Source organism: Helobdella robusta (assembly GCF_000326865.2).
Source record: "Helobdella robusta unplaced genomic scaffold HELROscaffold_1, whole genome shotgun sequence".
Lineage (NCBI taxonomy): Eukaryota > Metazoa > Annelida > Clitellata > Rhynchobdellida > Glossiphoniidae > Helobdella > Helobdella robusta.
The window spans coordinates 10,583,482-10,606,152 of NW_008703570.1; the positions used below are offsets into that span (position 1 = coordinate 10,583,482).

General features: G+C 30.8%; 5 protein-coding genes across 5 annotated transcripts; 3 read left to right on the forward strand and 2 right to left on the reverse strand.

The window, feature by feature from the left end:
• Nucleotides 1–1,126: 1,126 nt before the first annotated feature.
• Nucleotides 1,127–4,259, forward strand: HELRODRAFT_155612 (hypothetical protein; the record flags this gene model as incomplete). Its single annotated transcript, XM_009011388.1, has 12 exons — nt 1,127–1,244; nt 1,410–1,489; nt 1,707–1,746; nt 1,909–2,029; nt 2,508–2,622; nt 2,702–2,851; nt 2,930–3,053; nt 3,171–3,235; nt 3,385–3,505; nt 3,611–3,691; nt 3,848–3,919; nt 4,141–4,259. 12 exons carry the CDS (start codon nt 1,127–1,129, stop codon nt 4,257–4,259), a joined length of 1,206 nt encoding a protein of 401 aa, XP_009009636.1.
• Nucleotides 4,260–5,578: 1,319 nt separating this feature from the next.
• Nucleotides 5,579–7,579, reverse strand: HELRODRAFT_159505 (hypothetical protein; the record flags this gene model as incomplete). Its single annotated transcript, XM_009011389.1, has 6 exons — nt 5,579–5,662; nt 5,802–5,920; nt 6,303–6,482; nt 6,590–6,770; nt 7,154–7,217; nt 7,512–7,579. 6 exons carry the CDS (start codon nt 7,577–7,579, stop codon nt 5,579–5,581), a joined length of 696 nt encoding a protein of 231 aa, XP_009009637.1.
• A 977-nt stretch (nt 7,580–8,556) lies between these two features.
• On the reverse strand, nt 8,557–12,132 carry HELRODRAFT_159506 (hypothetical protein; the record flags this gene model as incomplete). Its single annotated transcript, XM_009011390.1, has 7 exons — nt 8,557–8,619; nt 9,187–9,272; nt 9,732–9,848; nt 10,197–10,269; nt 10,407–10,786; nt 11,008–11,095; nt 11,257–12,132. 7 exons carry the CDS (start codon nt 12,130–12,132, stop codon nt 8,557–8,559), a joined length of 1,683 nt encoding a protein of 560 aa, XP_009009638.1.
• A 1,456-nt stretch (nt 12,133–13,588) lies between these two features.
• Nucleotides 13,589–14,408, forward strand: HELRODRAFT_159507 (hypothetical protein; the record flags this gene model as incomplete). The annotated part of the gene is made up of 2 exons (XM_009011391.1): nt 13,589–13,795; nt 14,046–14,408. 2 exons carry the CDS (start codon nt 13,589–13,591, stop codon nt 14,406–14,408), a joined length of 570 nt encoding a protein of 189 aa, XP_009009639.1.
• Nucleotides 14,409–17,441: 3,033 nt separating this feature from the next.
• On the forward strand, nt 17,442–17,783 carry HELRODRAFT_137401 (hypothetical protein; the record flags this gene model as incomplete). The annotated part of the gene is made up of 1 exon (XM_009011392.1): nt 17,442–17,783. A coding segment is annotated over one exon (342 nt), but the record flags the coding sequence as incomplete, so codon positions are not given.
• Nucleotides 17,784–22,671: the final 4,888 nt, after the last annotated feature.

Here is a 22,671-nt window from a genome sequence, read left to right on the forward strand (position 1 = left end):
GCAACCGCCCTCATACGCACCGCACCCGCGAAAAGACAACCTAAATCGGCCGTTTTAATCTCGTGTTTAAAATTAGAAGATATCATATAATCAAACAGCAGATAATCTGCTGAGAAGACATCTTTCATTTTAAACAATTTCTAATATAATAATTGAAATAACATCGGTTAAAACAACAAGCACAAAATTAACGACGATGAGGAACTCGAAGAAGCAATTTATTTTTTTATTTAATATTTATGAAGATGTTATATATATATATATATATATATATATATATATATATATATATATATATATATATATGCTACCACTTAATACAATCTCTCCAAATAGCTTTTTTCCAAATACGTCTTGTAGAAAAAGATATATTCCCGTTGGAATCTAGTGCCGAAATCATAATTATGAAAGCATTAGCTGGGAAACGACCTTGGCTAATCCGGCCCTTGAGATTTTTTTCGCGAACGAAACTTGATGTACAAACAAGCGAATGCTCTCAGTTTGTGAAAGAATTTTTTTTCTTTTTTTACAATGACGTTGAGCAAGCTATGAAGCTGCTTTTACATTGCGTAAGTAAACATTTCACAATGTTTCTGGATGAACCATCAAAAATGTAACCTGAACTATCCTAATCTTATCAAGCTAGCAGTTTTCACACTACATGGTTTGATTGAAGTCATGCAGTTTTCAACATTAGAAAAGCAATTTAATAAATACAAAAACTAATAAAGTCAAAAGTTTACAAACTACACGTATATACACAAATTGCATATAGGATATCACAAAAAGTAAACTTTTAATTAAAATTGTTAAATTTGTAAATCAGTGGCCAAATAAGTACTGGAGTTTATTAAATTTGCACTTGTTTTTAAACTTTGGTAAACGGTTTAACAAATACAAAAGCTAATAGAATTAGAAGTTTACAAACTATATATAACAATTTTATATACAAAATTTCAAAAAATAACCAAATAGTTTAAATTGATCCATGTATATTGTAAATCGAATTTCAAATTTTCTATATGCTAAAAAACCATTATTTTTTTGTTTTGTCTGTGTTGAGCAAATTTGATAAACATCGATAGTTATATATCTTTGGGAAATTTTAACGATAGATTTGTAAAAAATGGCTGCCAGCGTTGCGACTCCCATGTCCACGGACAATTCAGTTAGGGATAAAATTTTGCAGGATTATCGTAAAAAGCTTCTAGATCATAAGGAGTTGGAAGCCCGCTTGAAAGAAAGTTTGTTAGACGAGTTTTTGAACGTTTTTTATATGCTGAGTCATGCATACACTTGCCATTGGTTTGTTTGTAATGTAAATTTTCTTTTTGTTGTTTGAATGGATAGCTGGGTGAGAATTTAAATAATATTTATAATACAAATAATATGACTTATTTTTTTGATAGTGAGAGAGCAATTAAAAGAATTGACGAAACAATATGACAAATCAGAAAATGATCTGAAGGCACTACAAAGTGTTGGACAGGTTAAATTTTCATTTCTTGTGTCTGTCAGTTTGTCTTTGTTTTTTAGTGTTTTTCATTTTCTTTACCTACACTTCATTTATTATAAAAGATTTACATAAAAATAAAAATAATTTTATTATTTTATCTATCTATATCTATCTTAAATTTAAAATTATGATATTGTTAAATTAAAATAAAATTTAAAATTTAGGCTTAACAGTTTAACTTAAATTTTAGATTGTTGGTGAAGTTTTGAAGCAATTAACAGAAGATAAATGTTAGTAAAACTAATGTAATTTACTACAATATATATTTATATTTAATTTGAAAATGTTATGTTATATAATAAATTTACATACACATACAATATAAATTATTGCACTAAACTTGTTTGCTGATAAAATTATGACATTATGCTACATTTTAATTACCTATTTAGTTATTGTAAAAGCTACAAATGGACCCAGGTATGTGGTTGGATGTAGAAGGCAGTTGGATAAAACTAAACTTAAACCTGGCACTAGAGTTGCTCTCGATATGACTACTCTTACAATCATGAGGTTTTCTATGCTGATGCACAAATTTTTAAACATGCTTGAATTAAATGTGATACATGCATGTTCACATTGTCAACATCATTATCATATGGTTAATTTAAAATTTTATATGGCTTATATAATGTATATAGATGTTATTAATTACTAAATAAGATTTTATATGGTAGGCTCTGTATTTTTTAATTTTCAATACATTTAAGGATGTAAGTGTTATATTATCTGTTAGCATGTACTTTAAATTGTTGGAACTGATATTTATCATATTCACATAATATTCAAATTCAATTCAATAATAGATAATATTTATAATATTTTGTACCTTTGTTTATTTAAAAGCTAGACTTTTGGATCAGAATTTTATTCAAATAGTTGTATTATTTTTTATTTAAGCATATAAACTCACTTGGAACTAGCATTTAATAAAATTGAGTAGTTACATTTGGTTTTTTTAACTTAAAAATTATGCATTGAACGTATTCAGATACCTGCCTAGAGAAGTTGATCCCCTTGTGTACAACATGTCAACTGAGGATCCAGGCAACATCAGCTACTCACAGATAGGTGGACTCTCAGAGCAGATTAGAGAATTAAGAGAGGTCTGTTGGCATATTTTATCATACTTGACTTTGTGTTAATATGACTTATTCACTATGTTTAACTGCTTACTACTTGCAGGTCATTGAACTACCTTTGATGAATCCTGAGTTATTCCAAAGAGTTGGCATTACTCCACCAAAGGGTTGCCTGTTGTTTGGACCTCCTGGTACCGGAAAAACATTGCTGGCACGAGCTGTTGCTTCACAGTTAGATGCCAACTTCCTTAAGGTAATTTTCTTACCTTTGTCCATCATAACCTTCTTAATTTTAAACTTTAAATATATAATAGAAAATAATTTTTTACAGGTTGTGTCGAGTGCCATAGTAGACAAATACATTGGTGAGAGTGCAAGGTTGATCAGAGAGATGTTTGGTTATGGAAGGGATCACCAGCCATGCATCATCTTCATGGATGAAATTGATGCTATTGGTCTGTAATGTTTGTTCATCTTACTCTTCCTAGTATTCTTGCTTTTTTTTAATAATTAGAATAGCTAAATGTTTGACATTGTGACATTTTATATTTTGAATTCGCTCAAGGTGGTAGAAGATTTTCTGAAGGAACATCAGCTGATAGAGAAATCCAGAGAACTCTCATGGAGGCAAGCATGCGTAACTTTACAACTTATTTCTGTTCATTCAATATTTTTTGCTGTTGTTAGGTTCAATTTTTTAGTGTGAACACTTTTATTAACAACTTTTTTTTAATAGTTACATTAAATTGTTTTAATTTTTAATGAACGTTTCGTTTTTTATGACAGCTTTTAAACCAGATGGATGGTTTTGATGCCTTAGGTCAGGTGAAGATCATCATGGCTACCAATCGACCTGATACTTTGGACCCTGCTCTACTCAGACCTGGTAGACTGGATAGAAAAATCGGTTGGTTTTTTCATTGAATTTTAGAAATGGTCAGTGTATTATTTACTGATGGCTTCTTTAAATTCAAATGTTGGGTTCACATTCATTTTTTATATCATCACTAAGAAATTCCTCTTCCAAATGAGCAAGCAAGGCTTGAAATTTTGAAGATACATGCTGGACCAATTGCTAAACATGGAGAAATTGGTTGGCTTCATTTGAAACTTTTTAGATGACTTATTTGTTCATGTTTCATGATGATTCACTGATTTTATTTTATCATTAAATTTTACTTGGATTTTTCAATTATTTTGTGATGCTTTGATTAAGTTTTTGAAATAAGTGCTTGAACTGTTCTACTAGATTGGGAAGCAATAGTGAAGCTATCAGATGATTTCAATGGGGCTGACTTGAGGAATGTTTGCACTGAAGCTGGTAAGCTTGATGTTTTAAATGTTTCTAAATTAATGGAAATGATTTGTCACAGGACCCGTAGATAAAATCATTGAAAGAAAAATGTCAAAAATAAAATACAAACTAGAGTAGCTGAAATCATTCATACTTTGCATTACAAGATACGCATAGAATATTATTGATATAATGTGACATTAACTATTAATCTATGTAAACAATTCGGATCACAATTTTTCCTACAGGCATGTTTGCAATCAGAGCTGAAAGAGATTTTGTCATTGAAGAAGACTTTTTCAAAGGCGTTCGTAAAATAGCAGACAACAAAAAACTGGAAACCAAACTGGAATATAAACCTGTCTAAATGAATTTTCAACACTTGTTACATTTCATCGTTATTTCTGTTTTTGTCTTAATTTTATCAAACAAGTTTCTTTTTAGGAAAGACGTTTTCAAACAAAAAAAATTGTATAACGTTCATAACTCACAAAACGTTACCCTGCGCTGTCGTTTAGTTTGCAAACCTAACTTTCCCAGAGCTCGGGCAGTGATTGTTGAAAGCTATTTCACCTCAAATTTTGCAACTCATCACATAATTAATTTTAAGCTGTGTTAAGCGCGTTTGACAACACAAAACCATGATTCCATCAGACTAATGCTATTACTAAAAGTCCCTGCGTATGCATAACAACAAAATTGTGGAAGTGGGTGAAACCCTTCAACATACACCAGCGTAACATCAATTCAATTTATTAAAAATTATAAACATAATCGCTGTTAAGCATTTAAAAATAAAAATCTGAATAATTATTTTGCATCCCATGTAAAAAATTATATTAATAGAAAGAATGCTTTCACTGCATATGCAAACGATTAAACATTCAAAAGGATGAAAACAAATCAGGCATAAAATGTATCGACGCATATTTGGGAAGAGTTTCATAAAAATTTTTCTATACAACGATGATATATTGAAAGCCTCCAGTACAAAGATGTTTATAACAACTTGATACACAAGTATATTAATTTGATTGAATGAGAATATTAATGATAAAAACAAATTTATATTAACATTGATTGGATAGTTAGTTGTAAGCATACAATTTTTTTTTACATTAAATAAATTTGTTTAAAATTTTTAACTTGAATAAACTGCAGAAGAAACCGACGTCCCGCAAATACAAAATGAGTATTGACAGATTTTAAATCAAAAACAAAATCTATCTCAAATGTAGCAATTCATAGAACAAAGATACATGAGTATAAAATGTTTGTAAAGTTTCAATAATATTGTATCTTCATCACACCATCTCATCATTACATGTCCTTCATCATCACAAATGAATGATGGTTAGCTGGATGCATATACGCACAGCAGCTTAGGCCATGGTATCATCATTTTTATGGTTGAGGACGTCATCGTCAACCAGGATTGCTGATTCACCACTGGGTTTGTGACGCACGAATGCCTCCTTGACGTGGAATAAGAAATTATTCATAATGAGAATGTCTTTAAAACTTAAAAATTCAGTAATAAAAATCATCAAGCGAGAAAATTATATTAAAGTTGGAATTATCAAATGGGAGAAACGGTTTGGCATCGAAATTTATAAAAAAAAATCAGCCAAAACGCTGTAAACAATGGAACACAATGTTAAATTTGAAATAAAGGAAAAAGAGAAATTAGAAACATACAGGATCAAGTGTGAGAGGAGCAAAATTGGTCAAAACGGGTCGTCTTTTAGCGGAGCAGCAGCGTTTTCTAATCTGTAAAAGTAAATATAGCATCAATATTACAGTTTAAAGAATCTAGCTTTCATATTGTAACAAAATTATGACTTTCATAAACTGGCAACATCACCATCAACATGTTTACAAAAAGTCATACACACACAAAAATACTTACAATGGCGATGAGAACGATGATGATGGCAATAACCAGTCCAAAGATGGCAACGAGAAGAGAGATGATAATTGGCCTGCTTGCGGGGTCAAATTTGTACTCCACCGCATCAGCCACCAAAACTGGAGTAACATTTTACATTTTTTTATGTTCATAGTGATTATGACAATGGCTGAAGTGACCGTATGTCTCATAAATATTTGTAAATACTAATATTAATGATGTTAGATGACGTAAATATCAGTACATTGACAATATTATATTAAAATATTGACAATATAATAACGCATCAATTCTTCAATTCCTTAAATTGAATAGAATTTCATTTTTACAATTTACAAGCAATGTAGTGCTAAAACATACCAAATCATTAAAATGCCGGTAAACAAGTGCAAAATATCATTGGAAACATAACAACACTCCATAAAGCAGCATAATTATTTACAAACAGTACACTTTATTTGAGTAAAATATAAACACTTGTATATTAAATTTCAAACTAACTTTCATCATCGTCATCAAATGTTGAACAAATTTTCTCTCCATTGACGTAATAGCAGACAGGTGTGACAGGAGGACTGGTGTCCGATGGTTTGGAGGCGTGGAAGGGCTCAGGTCGTGGTGGTGGGGAGATGGGTGCCACGATAGTGCTGTTGAAGACATTCGACGTGATCTCGAAAGGACCTTATGAATTTTCATTTAATTTTAAATCAATTAAAATAATTATTGACAAAATTAAAATTTGAGGGGTTTCAAGTAATGTGGAAAAATTAAAATTTATTTAAACTGACCCTTTTGTTTGACCTTGTAGAGGTCAAAATTAACCACAAGATCCTGAGTAGCCTTAAGTAGGTCAAGGGCGAATGGAATGTCGTAAATGGATGGGTTGTAGACAAGTTTGGCAACGACTTTAACATCTTCGCCGACGTTTTCCTTTAGCTGTGGCGAATCCCTCACTGGAGGGTAATCAATCTGAGGTGATGGAATTGTATGGAATATTTGTACGTGATATTTGTATGTATGTGGTTGATACTTCAGTGGAACGATGCGTGCAGTGCTTGTGTGAAGTTTGGATGTAACAATTGCGAAAAAATATGGGACGTTTGTTTGACATATGTCAATTTCAAGTTAGTAGTTAAAAGAATGCTTTCTTGTGTATTTTTTAAAGATGTCACAGTAAACCCACCCACACACACACACACACACACACACACACACACACACACACACACACAACGCACACAAACACGAGTAAAACAACACTTCACAAACAGATCTCTGGAACCATATCAGGTCATCCAAGTATTTAAATATATAACCTAAAATATATAAATAAAAAATTATAGCTTGCTAACTCCAAAAATAACAATAGATTTTTCAGGAGCATAGGTAATCTCTGCTATCTTCTTGGTCATGGCTCTGTCAAAATAATAATTGTAAATAGAATACAATTTAGATAATATTACCAGTGTAATAAATAAAATTAATTAAAATTTACAAAAAAAACGTAATGAAATCATTATCGCCCATCTACCCATTAGTACAAAAGCGCTATCTCAAATATCAACTGATCATCCTCATCAGATGCATCTTCAAGAAAGTTAAACTCCAGTGGGCAATCCAAGACAATTTAAGTCAAGTAAAATAATAGTTATGTTAATTCGATTGAGAATTTTGTATGAGAAAATTTGGTACTTAATGAATAATACTCACTGGACGCCAGTGTAGAGTGAATCAGACGGACCAATTATCTCGAAGAGCATCTCAAAGGTCGAGGACATTGTTATGTTGGCAACTATATCAACGGTGATGATGAAGAAGGAGATGATGATGACGACGACGATGATGAAAATGCTGACGATGATGATAATGATGAGGGAATGATTTATAAATAAGTCATAAATGTATGAAAATTATCTCAATGATAAACAATGCTGTTGACAAAGTCAATTAGGCAATTATATAAAATGATGAATAAATAATGACCAGGATAATAATAATGTATAATTTGTCACAAAAATTTCAAAAACATATAATAAATGATTACACTAACAATATAAATAATAAAATGGCATTTAATAAAATCTAAAAGTTTTTAAAATGATCAGGGATTTAGAATAAAGATTAATACGAATATTAAACAAACATTACTGCTTATCATCACCATCATGGCTTATCATAACAGGCACATCAACAACAATCAGTTGTTGACAACAATGAAGACAACAAGCTGTTGTTGTACATGGATTAAACATGATTAAACAGAAAGACATGCATCACAAACACTTAATGGCAAAAGGATAATTAACAGTAGCAACAACTCTCCCATGAAAATAGCTATGTGTTTAATAATTACAGCTGCACATAAGTTAGGAATGTTCAGTTATAAATATAGAATTAAAAGTTGCAAGCAACTCAACTGTTTGACAGAGCTGCATTATACATAATGAAAAAAGACAGACAGTAAAATCTTTAGTAAAATTTAGTAAGTAAGAAACAATACATACAATGAATTGAGACGCAAATCAATTATCAATAACAGTTAAAAAACTTTTTTTTAAATAAAAACATAAATTTCAAATTTTATAAAATAGTGAATTGATACAAGTATAAATAAAGTGCCGAGAAACAAATACCCAAACAAAAGCAAATATTCAAACTTTACACATTCAAATAATCAAACACACAAACAAACAAACACACACACACACACACACACATGTTAACACAAAAAGACCATAACAGCCACATCAAAGATCTAACCACAAGTGACGTCATGCAGATTGGAGGGTGAAACGTGGTAGGGCTTGTTGGGCATGCCCTGGTCGTTCACGCAATAACACGGCTCATCATTGTTCTCTTTGAAGGATAAAGACAGTTTTCCAACAATACGTAAGGTAATAATAATAACATAAATAATAATTATAATAATAACAATATGGCAATAACTATTATAATAATGTATGATATTATACGAATAATAAAATGAAAATATAGTAAAGTTACTACAATACGTCACAGTAACACAATATAGTAACGTTACTACAATACGTCACAGTAGCACAATACACTTTGTGCAGTGTTGCATTCTGCAGGAAGTATTACTAAGGAGTGACTTTGGAAAAATATTATAAATTTTTTTTAAATCTTCACAAAAATTTAACACAGCATACGTAAAAACATGAATCAAAATGTTAATATAAGAGATACTGGTTCTATTATATATAATAATTACATTATATTTTAAATAATTATGGTTGAAAATTAATCTATGGAATAAATGTTGAAACAGCACTTGAAATGGTTAATTGCATATGTAGTTGTTGTTGCTGCTAAATAATTAATTACAATGAAACTTCTGTTTAGTTTCTAACTTAATAAATCTTACCAGACTAAGAGTTAAAACATCCTCAATTATAAAACCCAATTGATCCAAGAGAACATTTTGTGTGAACTTCATATCAAGAATATTAACTACATAAATGATTAAATTATTGCTTATAATAAAAAGACATGCCTAGCAATAATAAGTTGTAAAAATATAGATGGCCAAAAAGAAAGAATAACATAAATAATAAAAAACAATAATAATAAGAAGAACAGAAATAAACAACAAATTTTACTGGGAATTAGGGATCGATAAGTTAAACGACACTACATATATATAAACTCAATATCAATATCATTTGCAATTCATCCATTAGTTGCAGAGAAATTGCTTGATGTCATCAGTAATATTGTCATAAAATAATGAGATACACCCCATCACATAATATTAATTTAAAACTTTGCTATAATAATATAGTTTAAACAAATATATAAATAAAATGTAAATAAAATGCACTTAAAACAGAAATGTAAACGAGCACATAAGCAAAATAATAAAAAAAAAACACACAAAAATTTAAAAGAATATAAAATAATCATTTATACTTGGGCACTGAATGGGATTGATGGAGTAGTCATTATCTTTGTCAAAAATGACGTCTGTATCATCAAGTTCCTTATAAAGATCCGGGTACATAACTTTGGCTATACCTTTTCTGATGACTGCCAGCGTTGAAAATTTTATTAGTAAAAATCATTAACTATAAATCAATTAAAACAACAAATCATTTAAAAACGATGCCCTGATGTGTAAATATATCTTCCAACAAGACCAGATTCTAGCTCCTTGCAGCTTTTCATCTCAAAATGTTATAATGATGAAAACAAAAATCTTATTTGAACTTTATTACAAGTCAAAAACTAATTGCAAAGTTAGAAGCAGGTTATTATCAACCAATAATTATAACATTAAACAAACTTTTCATGCTTCAACAGATGTTGATTAAAAAAATATATACAAAATGAAAGAAGTAGAAAAAAAAGCTAAAAAGAACCTTATAAGGTACCAACCTCTGCAGGCAGGGTAGAAAGCTATCAAGCTATCCTGAGGTTTGTACATGTCACATCTCTCATTTGCCTTACACTTCAAGGTTGAAAACAAAACATTGACTCAGTAAATGAATATTTAATACATGATAAATGATTATCAATTAATTAAAGGATTGGTTAGTTAATTAATTAATTAAACATATGTATCACTTCAAAAATAAATATGATTACTTTGCAGTTGAAGGCATCCTTGAAGAATTTACCATTTTTGTTTGGAGCCACATAACTAACTTCCAGGACATCATCATCATCTTCTTCATCATCATCATCGTCCTCATCCTCGCTATCCTCTTCATCATTCATGTGACCTTCAACACCCCAGAGTATGTCTATATCATCATCATCATCATCATCATTGGCATATTCATCCTCATGTCCATCATCATCTTCATCACTTCCAGCCTCAGCAATCTCATAGCTGGTGTTCAGGGGTATGGATGGTGGCAACAATCTGGTCCTGCATTCACAAGTGGAACAACCCTTGCTGTTCAGCTTGTACAAATTCTCACAGAAGTTTGCACACATCGTGCTCGGTCCGGTGCATGTTTTTCCTGTTCAGTTGTTTGTTAATTAATCCAACCTGATACACTTAATAACTCATTCATATCAGCCTTAAAATATATTCAGACTTAAAAAGCCCTACCACGTTTTGTATTCTGTCTATACAATACAACCTATCTCTTAAATCATCTCATCATATCAACAAAAGCAACCACTTTCATAATTCGACTCAAGAAAATAGTAAACAAACACATGAAAAAGATGAACCTACCAAGACATCGAGCAGTCAGTCTAGGACAGGCAACACCAGGCTGGCACTCGATAGCATCACAGACATATCCAATCTCGCATTTTACTCCCTGATCATTTAAAATTCAACAAATTTTTCAGAAATATCAGTTGAAATAAACTTATCGATAATTGTTCACATATAAAAAGTTTATAATTAATTTGCAAAAACAATCAAATAAACATAATGGCAATAGTTTACGATGCCATGGAAATTAAAATACAAACCCACCACACACGGATCAGACAAACACTGGCACGTGGCACATCCCTGACTGTCCAACTGAGGACCCATTGGACAGTCGAGATATTTATCACAGATTGGACGTTTGCATCTGACAAGTGCTGTGTTGCTGCCATCATCTTCATCATGGGTTTCAAAAATCTTCTCTCCAAATATATTTCCTATGGATGAGATGAAACTATGAGCATTACCACTCAAATACATTAGCCAATCATCATCATCATCATTGTCGTCCTCATCATCATTATCCTGATAAATACTTTCTGTATTTAGTGGCTGTTCATTTGTTTTCATGTTGACTCCATTATGTCCATCTGGTTGACCAACCAAATGAGGTTTAATCCCATCATGTCCATCCAGTTGACCAATTAAATGAGGTTTAATTCCATCATGTCCATCCGGTTGACCAATTAAATGAGGTTTAATTCCATCATGTCCATCCGGTTGACCAATCAAATGAGGTTTAATTCCATCATGTCCATCCGGTTGACCAATCAAATGAGGTTTAATTCCATCATGTCCATCTGGTTGACCAATCAAATGAGGTTTAATTCCTTCATGTCCATCCGGTTGACCAATCAAATGAGGTTTAATTCCATCATGCCCATCCGGTTGACCAATTAAATCAGGTTTAATTTTATCATGTCCATCTGGCTGACCAATTGGAACTCTTTCATGACCATCTGATGGACCAAGTGGAAGAGGTTTAACATTATAGTGTCCAAATGACTGATAGATCCTACGATTGTTAGCTTCATCATGTCCATCTGGACGACCGAACATTCTCTTATTACCTCCATCATGTCCATCAGGCTTGCCAATCATTCTTCCTCTTCCATCATGTCCATCTGGCCTACCAATCATTTTTCCTCTTCCTTCATGTCCATCTAGACGACCGAGCCAATTTTTTTTCAAACTTTCATCAATATTTTTTTGATTGGTTAATAGATTTTGATCATCAATGGATTCTGTATTTTATGGAGAAAAATTATCAATAAATTGATTTATCATATTTAATTTTAAAAAGCATAACAAAAAAAAGAAAATCACCTGCAACAATTGGTAAAATGAGCAGCCAAACAACGATATTAATTTTCTTCAACATTTCTGAAATTGAAAAAAACAAATTTTGATCTTTCAATACTCAAAAAAATTCATGCAATTCTGTTTCTTTATTCGAAGACAAATCTAAAGCTAAAATAACCTAAATAACTGAAACTTTCAATTCAATAACTTTAAAAATTCTTAAAAATTAAATTACTATAATAAATAAAAATGAGAAAATCCAAAATTGAAATAACTTGTCAAATTAAAATGTAGTGTAGTCGAAGTTAATGTTAAATTTAAAATAAGCTACTTATTTTAACCAATGGAATAATTGACAAGCATGACAAAACACCTAGTAGCTTAGTAGTACAAATAGTTTAATTACTTTAATTAAAGTTTAATTTTAATAATAATTAAATATTTTTACAATGAACAGTGTAACTTGGTGGACAGAAATGACTGCTAGTGGCTGTAGTATTATTAATTTAGTTACTTAACAACAGAAACAAACACAACAAAATAAACATCAATGGATGAAGTCATAGTGATCATATATGATGATTTCAGCTAATCTAATGATAATGCCTATTCTGTAGTAATACATACATGATTGTATGTTATAATAACGGTATATTCATCAATAAATATGTACGACAATGAACATAATCATTATTTTTGGCCATATTTGGCATATATACTAATTAAAATAAAAGTAGAATGAATTGAATTGATTGAGAAGAATTGCCCTTTTTAATTTTTAACAATCAAGGAATTTACCAATCAATTGTCATTCACTGATCCATGCATAAGATTTTGAAGAGCGATCAACAAATAAAGTGACAGTTTAGTGAAAGAGTTTCATAACAATATAAATATTAAATATTCAGCAATAACAACAACAAGCAAATGATCAAGTTAAAGTTAAACAGCAGCAACCTTTGATGTTCCTACGTAATAAAATAAAGATACCCCATTAATTGATAACATATAAAAGCATACGTCAAGTGTCTGTAAGTGTAAGTGTAAGGGCAGGCGCAAAACTAGCGATGCTTATTACCACAATTTTTTGAAAAAGCGCTTTTTAATTTGAAAAAAATTTTTTTTAAATTAACATATTGCAATAATGTTATTATACTTACGATAAAAATACAATTTTTTTTAAATCAATAACTATTTATTTGAATATAAGATATAAATTTTTTCCACCCACATTAATTGAAAAGTGAATTCCAATTTTATTACAAAAAATATTTTGACTTCGCAGGTTCGTAAAATGGCAGAATGTAGTTCAAAAGTAACGTTATTGTCAAAAGCAGACGAAGAAAAGACAAGCTTGAGCTCCAAACATTTTCCACAATATGGTACATCTAGTTGTTGCACAAAATCTAAACCTGTCGAAGAAAATAGTGAATTTTACATCAAACACTTAGTGGAAGAAAATGAATCTTTAAATTCCATCGCTCTCAAATATGGCCTTACGGTTTGTTTGCATTATAATTTCCATGGTCGAGCTGTTGTGTAATTTCAGAGGTTTAAACGGTGTTTAATTATTTGATCAACATATGGTACAATGACTTAATTTTTTTATTATATCCCTTTTCTTTACACTGTAAAGTGTAGTAAAGTTTACAGTACAGTATACTTTACATCACAGTTTACATTTACCTTTTCATTTATATATTTTATCAGTTCAAATTATTATTATTAAAATTTACAATTTTTAAATTTAGACATCAACACTACGACGAGTGAACAGGTTGTGGAATGACAACATCTTTTTATGTAAACAGCTGCTCATACCCATTTGCAACAGAGATGATTTACCTGCCAGTTTCAATGGTGAACTCATAGCAAAAAAAGATTTAAATAAACACATGCCTAAGTCAAAAAGCATAGGTCGGTTGGCCGACTCAACTAATAATTCAAATTATTTTTCAAACCCTAACACGCCAATTGCTTCAAATTGTCTTAATGCTAAGGACAGTGAAGATAGTCATAACATCACAAACCACCAAGATTATTTTTCTAAATACGATTCATCATTGGCCAAAATAAAATGTAACATTGAAAGACTTGAAAAACAAACAAAGTAATCAATTTTGGTTATAAACTTTGATTTTTGCTTAATAAATAAATAAATAAATAAATAGAATTATTTAATTATTCTTTATATTTGATTCTTACTTTGTTTTAAACATCACAATGGTGTCTTATAAATTCAAAATTATACTGAATTTTTACTGATTTTCTGAATGAAAGCATAGAAGGTGTTACATTTTGGATGATTTGTTAGATGCTTGTGACATTTCTCAGATACTTATTTTTTGCTTGTTATAGTAGTTAATATTTTCAAAACCTTTTTATTAAATTTTTCATTTTTGCTTTGCTTGATCTTGGTTTTGTTAATTTTCCCTAACACACGCATCCATAGATTCACAAGTATGGAAAATGTTCAGCCGTCAAAAAAGAAGCAAAATTCAAAAGGCAAGGTCAGTCCAGTTTCTAGGAGCAGTTATTCAGACTTGAAGATGAAATTTCATAAATCAATAACCTCATCAAAAGATGAAAAGCTACAAGAGAAATTTGAATTACTTGAAAATGAGATATATCAATTGTGAGGTGTGTCCTTGCTGGGATTGTCTTCCTCATCCATCTACATCAGCATATTCTTCATCACATATTTTTTTTTCACTTTCATCTGTAAATAATTTTAGGCTAAATTCATTATTAACTGCAGTTTTTCAATTCAATTGATATTGATGACATTTTCAAGTGTTCATGTAAATCAATACTTGTTGTCTGTTAAAAATTTACTACTTTTATCTAATTCTTGTCGCATGTGTATGGTTGTAAAATTTATGTTTCACTTATCAAGTATCAGATGTTAAAATTTTGAATTCAAGAGTGGGTACAAAATCCATGGATCTTCTTTAAGCCTTTTCAACAGACCGGTTTGATTGTCGAGTTAAGCACAGGCCATCTAATCTCATAAGCCATCAGCAGCAGCTCCACAATAACCTCCATCATTTCATTGCACCACTGGCAGTTGAACTTAAACATACTGGCATTGTCCTCTGCATTATTTCTGTTCAATTTTCATGTAAAGACGTCTATTGATTATAACCAATATTAATTATACTTTGTTACCTTTTGTTAACCTTTTTCTGATTTTAAGATCTATTTATTGTTGAAACCAGCGGTATCAGTTTTACAAGACCTTGCAAAGTGCATGTTGCTTTTATTTTGCGTTAGGTGAGTTTCATTTCTTGAGGAAATGTTGGTTTGTACTAGTCGCAAAATTTCTGGTCTTGTTACCAGTTATAAACTATGTGTAAGAAATATCTATGAAAATAATTTTGTTCTTATATTTATGATTTATTCATTTCATGTTTGTGCATATCTATTTATTTGTCTATTTGTCTTGTTTGTTTATAACATACACCTACCTATCTATATTATATATATGTTTCAAAAGTTTAGTGTATATATAATGTTTATATATAAATATATATATATTGTTTAAATCATTTACGATCGATACCGGGTTTGCCTGTGTTATCAGTTAAACCTTAATCTAATTACTAAAAGAAATGTTTGGAGAGATTTAACAATTAAGCCAGTAAGTTTGTTCAAATTTTTTGCCATTTTGACGATACTGGTGAATAACTTAATAAATGACAATTATCCTTATAGCTGCCAGATAGTTTATTATAAATGTAGCACTGTTGCGATCTTTTTTCTAATCAGCAAGTTCTACTGGATACTTTGATCAAGAACAGAGTGACATTGTTATGCATACATTAACATTAAAATTTTAGGTGCATATGTGTATATATAAATATGCGTGTTTGCGTCTTGAAAATGCACGCTTATTTTTTCCATGGATACTTAAGTTTTGGATTTTGTGTTTTGTGACATGTTGCTACATTAACCTTTCATCAAGTATTATTTAAATTTAATGTTCATACTTGACTTGTTATGTTGTTTTATATTTTGCTATTCTTCTGCATGTTTCATAATCAAATGCTAAACTAGGAGTTACCAAACTATTTTTGTAAGGCAGTGATAAAATATTTTGTTTTCATAATTTCTTTAAATGCCAGTTAAGATTTGATTTATCATTTATATGTAAGTATTAACGTTAAAATAAAATAGATTATCGACAAAGAAAATTTAACCGTTATGTATAATTTTGTTCAACACTGAATCGATTAATAACATTTTGACTAATAAACTAGAGAACACTTCTGGCGTGTTATGTTAATTCGACATGGTTGTGGATGTCTAGCTCTATTTTTTTGTCGAATACTGATCGGCCGGTTGTAATTTATTCTGAGGTTTATTTTCACTTTTAGGATAAATAAATTTTTTGACAACCATGTGTTGGTAAGGTTTAAGTTACTACGTTCGTCGAGTCTTATAGAAAGAAAGAGAAAGATAATTTTCTTAATGTTCAAAGATTCATTCAACATTTCAGATAAATTTACAATGTATATATACAGATACCTTTATAACGCTAGCATGATAAAATTTAACAAACATCAAATACCTCAAGAAGAGATTAATTATACAGATAGGTGAACAAGTGCAATACAATGCATTGTCTATATGTTTAAGAATGGGATAGGCGGGTGTACATTTGCGAGCAACTGGCGCTTGAACAGTTACAGCATATTAAAAGGCATCGCAAATTTTAACTCTTCATGACCTGCTGCCACAATTTTGTTGAATGTATATTTCAACATTTTCACAGTTCTTTTCATAAAAAATATATCATACCAGACAGCGATTGCATAATCATTAAACCAAGCCACACTTTACCTGAAACTTGTCTGCGATTAAATTACAAATGTTGAATTAATTGAATTAATTACTTGACTTGAAGCTGCTTCTCTTATTTTCATTCAGTATTTACAGCAGCCTCCCAATTGATTGTTCACATTTGATGTTTGTTGAATTTGATCATGTTAACGTTAAAACTTGATAACAATAAACTGATTGACGAGAAAGGAGAATTTAACATTGTTGGTTGCGACAAAAGCAGATGGAATGTTGTAAAAGATTTTCTGTCGATTACATTTGGTGGAGCTACGAACGCGAATTGGTTTTTGGTCATGATAATCTTTATTTTTCTTTTCGTTGGTTCTTGGTTTGGATTTGCCGTTATTTGGTACTTGGTCGCTTATTTCCATGGCGATCTGGATAAGAAATATTTTGAAAATGACGAACAAGACTTCAAGCCTTGTATCAAAGGACTCGAAGATTTTGTTAGTGCTTTATTTTTTTCTATTGATCTTCAATCTACAATGGGTTACGGAAATGTTGAAATACAAGATGAGTGTCCAATGGCGGTTGCATTATTTGTTATTCAAGCTTTCATCGGAATCGTGGTACAATCCTTAGCAGGTTCTATAATTTTTGCAAGATATAACAATTCGAGGAAGAAATCAAAAAAACCAACATGGTCAATAATGTTTTCTGACATCATAAAAATAACTAGAGTTGTTCAAGAGAGAGTTATGGAAAAAATGGAAAGACCATCGAGAAGAGCTTCAATACAAAAAGAAAAACTGTTAAAAACAATTGAAGAAAATTCAAACGACAAAGTAAATTTAATAAAATTCACACGAAAACCAGTTAGAAATAAATTGGGAAAAATTAAAATTAAACAGTCGCGCAAATTCAACAAATCTGATGACAAGGCTCACGACAACTATAGATTGATTATCGAAGTTTCAACCCTAAACATGGAAGATCTCATGTCGCTTAGCTTATTCGGATTTTTATTAGTGAAGAAAAAAGTAAATACACCGCTAGGTAGCTCAATTGAAATATTAGCCGTTAAACCATTAGATTTCTGTACAGAAAATGAAAATCAATTTGGTAGCTTCGATACGAGAAGTACCGTCACACACAATGTAGATAAAAACAGTCCAATAAGTAAATTCCTTGACGTTATTTTGGAAAAGAAGAAACCGGTAATGTACGAAGCAAAACCTGATAATATGTTGAGCCTCATCGAAAACATCAACAAATTGCAAAAATCAGAATCTCAGTCATCCCTATACCGCTCTGAAACATCATTGAATTCAGACATCGTGGAACTTTGGTCAAACGAAACTATAAGTAAGGAGAAGTTGGACTTGGAAATCATAGTAATCATACAGGCCATTGAAGTCAAGAGCACAGAGATCGTTGAAGTCAAGACTTCTTACGACGTTAGAGACATAACACTTGTCGAACAATAACTACGCTAATCTCTACGAACTATGATGATTGCATGCTTTGTTGTAAATACGTTTAATTAGTTAAGCCACGTGTTATTTACGTTTGAGGACTTGAAAAAAAATTTCATATTTATTCATTAATCATATTAAATGAAGTGATAAAATTTAATTAACTAAATCAAAGGGGAAAGAAAAAATAAAAAAGTGACTAAAAACACTCAAACGCCAGTGATGTGAAACGACATTCAAAAAGATCTATATGAATTATTTTTATAAAAACGAATGCCTAAAATTGTCGAATTAAATTTTTCAAAATTCTAAATAGATGACTATATGAAACAAAGTAAGATTAGAATAGCAAATTAGCCACTGCATCGGAATAGCACGGGGCATTAGGTTCGTCTAAAATAACCGTCAATCACATTAAAACGTGTGCAAAAATGCAAACACGACAAGTTTACCGACTCTTCCAGGTGAAATGAAATAAGATCAAAATAATTGTAAAGTAGTAAACTATAATTATATAAGAGAAACGAATCCTAACAATAAGTGAGTAGTGAATACAAGAAATTAATTGGTTTACATGGAAAGTTAAAATATAAAATTTTGATTATTAATATATTCGCCTCTGAAGACCTTTATTACATTCAGACTTAACATTAGAAAAAAAGTTTCAACTCAAGAGCATTATCATAATCTTCATTTTATTTATCATCATCACTATCATCACCTCCGATCTGTAAATCCCTCGTATAACTGATCAATTCTTGCTGACTTTCCTTTGATTTCTCTACAAGTTCTTTGCTTTTCATTACGGTAACTTTCCAATTGGTCGTTGAATAATATGAAGATGATTTTGATTTGCTTTTATTAGTGCAGTCATGAGCAGCGCTACAATTGCCATCATCGTTAAAATGTTTATCATCACAGTCATCACTATCGTTCTTAACTTCATCATTTCTCTTCCCAACATCATCCTCATCATCATCATTATTATTTCTATTCTTTTGATGCTTATAAACAAATGTATTTTTATTATAGACCACTTTCGGCTTGGTATTTGTATCTTTATGCTTGATAGTTTCATCGTCACAATCATTACCCTTTTTTTTATTATACTTAGCACTACGTTTAGCAGAACTTTTATTCATAAAAGTCGATTTCTTTCCGCCTGAAAGTTTTCTCCGATTGACGTAATCCTCCTCCCCCTCATCGTAACTACAGCCAACTTCATCAGCCTCATAATCGTCGCAATCTTTGAAGGCCTGGCGACGCTGACGACGATGCTGATGATTCTTCGCCACTGACATTCCACTAAGCACCCAATCCTCGTGTTCGTCATCATCATTGTTGTTGCCTGCGTTCTTGTGGTGGTGGTGGCGAGTCTTTACTGGGGAAACGTCAACCGAGACTTGTGATTGGTCGGACGACTTTAGACATCTACCAACTGGATTGGATGAATATGCACGAGGTTTAGTGTTGTTCACGTTCAGGTTCGTTGACGTCTCGTCGTCAGCGGCTGTAAATAATCATGAATATCAAGTATTACTACACATCCATTAATCATTGAACTTAAATTAAAAAAGGAAATTTATAAAAATTGATTAATTTGACTTGTTTTGAAAATTGATCTGAGACAATGAAACCATAACAGCAGAAGAGTAAAGATTGCTCTATGTAAACTTTTGAAAAATTTATTAATAAATAAATGAATGATGAATGAATGAACTGCCTATCGATTATGTTCACTGGAAACAGTACATTATTGTTAAACAAAAATAATTTGAAATTGAATAAGATAAAAACAATTAAGAAATAGTAACAAACTTTTCATAGAGACAACATAGTTCATGGAAGTGTTGGGCCTTTTATCATACTGACCACAGCCATTCTTGCCATAGACAAGTAGAGCTTGCTTGTATGATGAGGCACTGAGAGGAAGTCTTTTCGAGATTGGGGCAGACAGACAAGATTGTCGTGGTTGTCTGGCTTGCTGGATTTCTGTGTTGGAGGGTGTCTGTCTCATCCTTGTTAGTTCTAGGGTGCATGAGTGATTACGAAAATTTTAAAGTTCTAATTCCAACAATTATTTAACAGTAATAATAATAAAAGTTTAACGATGCTTTTTCTATAACAGATATGTCATAAAATCGTCATTCAAATGAAAAATTCTCACAAAGTTCAATGGATTCATTGATTCGTTCATCACCAAAAAAGAAATATAAGCACTATCAATCAAATGACAACAGACAAAAAAAGATACAACTGATAAAATACTTGATTAAAACTTGCTAAAAAATGTCTTACCCTTAAGCCTGGGATACATTTTAGCACTTTGTGATCTGATGGAGAGATTGGCTTCAGCTGGAGGGAGAACCTTGCCAAAGAGAGAATCAAGTTGCCTGTCGTTCTTCACATACACTGACAACAACTCTTGTAAGTCTAACAAGCTGAAACATTGAAGCAACTTTAAATGTGCTATTTATAGCAGTAAACATCATCATCGATATACTTTTACGAAAAAACATACAATATAGTTAAAATAGCAACACTCAACATTTCCACCCAAAACACATCCTTCAGCAACCGTATTGCTCAAAAACTATACAAACTACAACATGAACCAGATCACTTACCTGGCTTCTTTAATGCCTTTGGAGACATCAGCATCTTCAAAGAAATCTTTCATTAACAGTGATGACGCTCGCTTATTATTTTTGTAATTAGTATTACTGCTATTATTATTATTATGATTGCACTTTTTATTATTGCTGTTGTCATCATGATCATCATCCTCATAAGCATCTTCGTCGTCATCATCGTCGTCGCGTGATTCATCATTGTAATTTTTTCTGCTTGTGTCCTAATAGCAAAGAAATAATGAGCGTGAATATTCGTGTGCCTACCTGCCTATCTTGTTGCTAAACAAAATGTCCAATACACCACACTGAATAAACGAACTCGAACAAAATTATGAATTATAATTGAAAAAAAAAATAAAAATATGATATGAAAAACCAAAAGACGAAATTTAAAATAAAAACACATCAGTAAGACATAAAACAAACAAACAAACAAACAAACAAACAAACAAACAAACAAACAAACAAACAAACAAACAAACAAACAAACAATCAAAACAGTAACGATAAATAAAAAGAGCAAAATTTAAGATAAAGTACTAACGCTATTGAAGACTGTAAGAAATTTATTGATCTGACTGATACAAGTTGTCATTTGATCAGTCAGTGAAGATGGTGACAGATGGAGTTTGTGCAAGGGAGCCTCGTAGCCATAATATTCCGATATCTTCTGGGAGAACCTCTGAGTCATTTTCTAGTTTCATTTTTTATTTTATGTGATGAAATATTTCTAAATCAAGAAGATACAATCATCATCCTCATCATCATCATCTTCTTCTTTCTCATCATCATCAACATATACACAAACACGTCATAGTTTGATAAATATGGCAGCTTGAAAACAAACAAGCTATACAAATATTTACATTAAAATGACTTACAACAATCTGTATTATTTTGTAATTTTGGGAAAAAAAACCAAACCGGAAAAATAAATAAATCTAGGTAAATTCCAGTAGATAACAAACACACATATTAAGAAGTATTATCATCTATTTTCCAGAGAAAATTCACAAACAGCAACGACAACAACAAATACTAACAACAACAACTGCTGCAAAAAATACTAACATGATAATTGATGATGTCCACTTCGTCAAAACTCCTCCTTTTGTTAATCTTATAGGCCAGTGCATTTTTCAATTTATTCAAGTACTCACTAAATATATTTCTCTCTTGGCTTTTACTGGATTGCATTTGAAAAAATAATGTTATTTTAAAATTTTTTAAGTTATTTTGAGAGATAATATTGGAATTTAAAAATGTAATTAGCAAGCAAGAAAGTATAAAAATGATAAGATTGATTGTAAAATAGCACCGTAAAATAAACAAATAAATAATGGTCAAATTTATTGAAAAATCATGATTGCTTACTATTAATATTTCATCTTAGAATTACTGAATTTAATAAATCGAATTTAATAAATTGAATTTCAAACAAGGATCAATAACAAAAAAGATGGATCATACGTCTTCTAAAATGATTC